We start from the raw sequence: 2,091 nt of genomic DNA on the forward strand, positions 1-2,091 counted from the left end.
ACAGAGAGAGAGAGAGAGAGAGAGAGAGAGAGAGAGAGAGAGAGAGAGAGAAGCAGGGGTGAGGGAAGCAACTGGGCTAAGAGAATGGATCCCAGAACAGGCTACTCACTTTCCTTATACACTCTGTTAATCTCCTGCAGCTCTTGGTTGGTTCTGGAGCAGATGATCTCGATGAGGGAGTCCTCATCAGTCCCCAGACCCTAGAAAGCAAGAAGTCCAGACATGAGCAGCGTCCTCACCCTCAGCCTGCTGCAGACAGATGGCTGTGAGCCCCATCTCCCCGTTACTTCCCTCTCACAGTCTGTGCCCTACTCCTGGAGCACTAAATAAGGCCGTTCCTCTGTCACGTCACCAGGTCCCAGGACGGTGTAAGCTTGCATCTATGTTCAACTATGTTTAAAAAAAAACGAACAAGAAGAGACAACCTTTGCTATCCCACCACGCTAGGGGAAGCCATGGGCTCCTGCTGGCCATCTGTCTTTGCTAGTTTCTGTCACGACCGACCGTGACATTTTAATAAGCAGGAAATAGTTGTCTTCATCACACAAGATACGGTATATGGTCACTGTCAGGCAGCAGCCATAGATTAGAACATCTACTTAGCAGAGAAGGGTGCCGTTAGGGTAAAAATAAAAAAAAAAAATTAGCCTTTCTTCTTTGAAATGGAAGAATGGCTCAAAGTTAAAAAATGCATCATGCAACTTCCATTTTTGCTTGCACTTTTCGGATATTTTAGTGACAGAAGGGGGAACGGCAAAGGTGCCAAATGAGCCCGGACTCCAGAACTTTATCAGGAAACAAGAGTCTAATACCTGAGATCTTCAGGTTTAACAGACACACTTCGGAGCGCACCAGGGAGCTTGAAAGGACTCAATGAAACATGTATTTCAAAGCTGACTTCCTGATCAAAGTTAGGACTTAATAACCAGGGTCCTCTAGTACTTGTCTTCACGAATAGAGATGTACCTCTTTGAACTAAGCAGAATTACAGCTGTTTAAAATGTAAATCAATTATAAGGCGTTAATACAATAAGAAAGGTACTTAGCTACATGAAAAGTATGTCAGCTATTAATTAAACTTATTAGAGTCTATATGCCCCTTTAAAATTGTGCCTTGTATAATCTAAGCTAAGCCTCAGGTTAATAGTCAATTTGGAATTTTGGTCTTAATCTAATCTTTGACTTCTTCTCCCAGAGCTTTTAATCAGGATTTCTCACAGGTTCCAGCAAAACCTCAAATTCCTCCCTGGTCAGCAAAAAGCCTATGCGGCAGTACTCTGAATGGGGACTCTGAGGTGACCACCCAGCATCTGAAGATGTCCAGGAAGAGGCAGCTTCTTTCAAAGATGACAGAGATGCGGACTGGCACACACGTGCCAGAAGAAATGCCATGCTCTGACACCAAAGGGAAGTGAGATGAGCATCGGGCATCATTTTATCTCTACTTTCAAAGGTGACCTTGGCGATTTCCTAAACCTTGGCCCAAGCTTTCCACAGCTTACCCATAATCCTTATCACAGGAGCAACTTCTCCTGTGACACATGGCAAGACACAGCCACTGATATTGCCAGAACTGAAAACATTTTTCTTTCTTTCTTTTTCTTTCTTTCTTTCTTTCTTTCTTTCTTTCTTTCTTTCTTTCTTTCTTTCTTTATTTATTTATTTCTTGAAAGCATCATTTTAGTTAATGTCACTTCAAGACGTGTGTATTTCAGATGAGTTACTCCTCCGGGATAGCTAATGGAAACGCTGGCATCAGGTCAGAGATGGCGCAGTTAAAGCACCTTTCATTGGGTTCAATTACTTAGATTAGTGGAGTGACTGACAGCTCACACAGGTCGGCTTCAAGTCAATAACACCTAATAATAGATACCAGGCCAGTCGCATGAATCACAACTAAGTGGATTCCTGACCAAAGTAAGATGAACTGATCCGAGCGTTGATGGCTAAAGAAAGCCAGCGAAAGAGTGGTTCCCACATGGCCCCAAAGGTCCAAAGATGGGGCACCCTTAGGAATGCTACTTTCGTCAAGCTGTTGACATGAAACTACTGTCCCTCCCTCTCCCTCTCCCTCTCCCTCTCCCTCTCCCT

The 2,091-nt window shown here is 44.0% G+C and overlaps 1 protein-coding gene across 1 annotated transcript in view; it reads right to left on the minus strand.

Moving 5' to 3' along the window:
* Window positions 1–2,091, minus strand: part of Anxa2 (annexin A2) — a 40,538-nt gene that overhangs the window by 6,879 nt on the left and 31,568 nt on the right. Inside the window, exon 6 of the mRNA XM_005347678.3 lies at window positions 110–200. Within this exon, the coding sequence (XP_005347735.1) occupies window positions 110–200 (91 nt within the window). The remainder of the gene's footprint in view (window positions 1–109; window positions 201–2,091) is intronic.

This window comes from Microtus ochrogaster, chromosome 5, assembly GCF_000317375.1.
Source record: "Microtus ochrogaster isolate Prairie Vole_2 chromosome 5, MicOch1.0, whole genome shotgun sequence".
NCBI lineage: Eukaryota > Metazoa > Chordata > Mammalia > Rodentia > Cricetidae > Microtus > Microtus ochrogaster.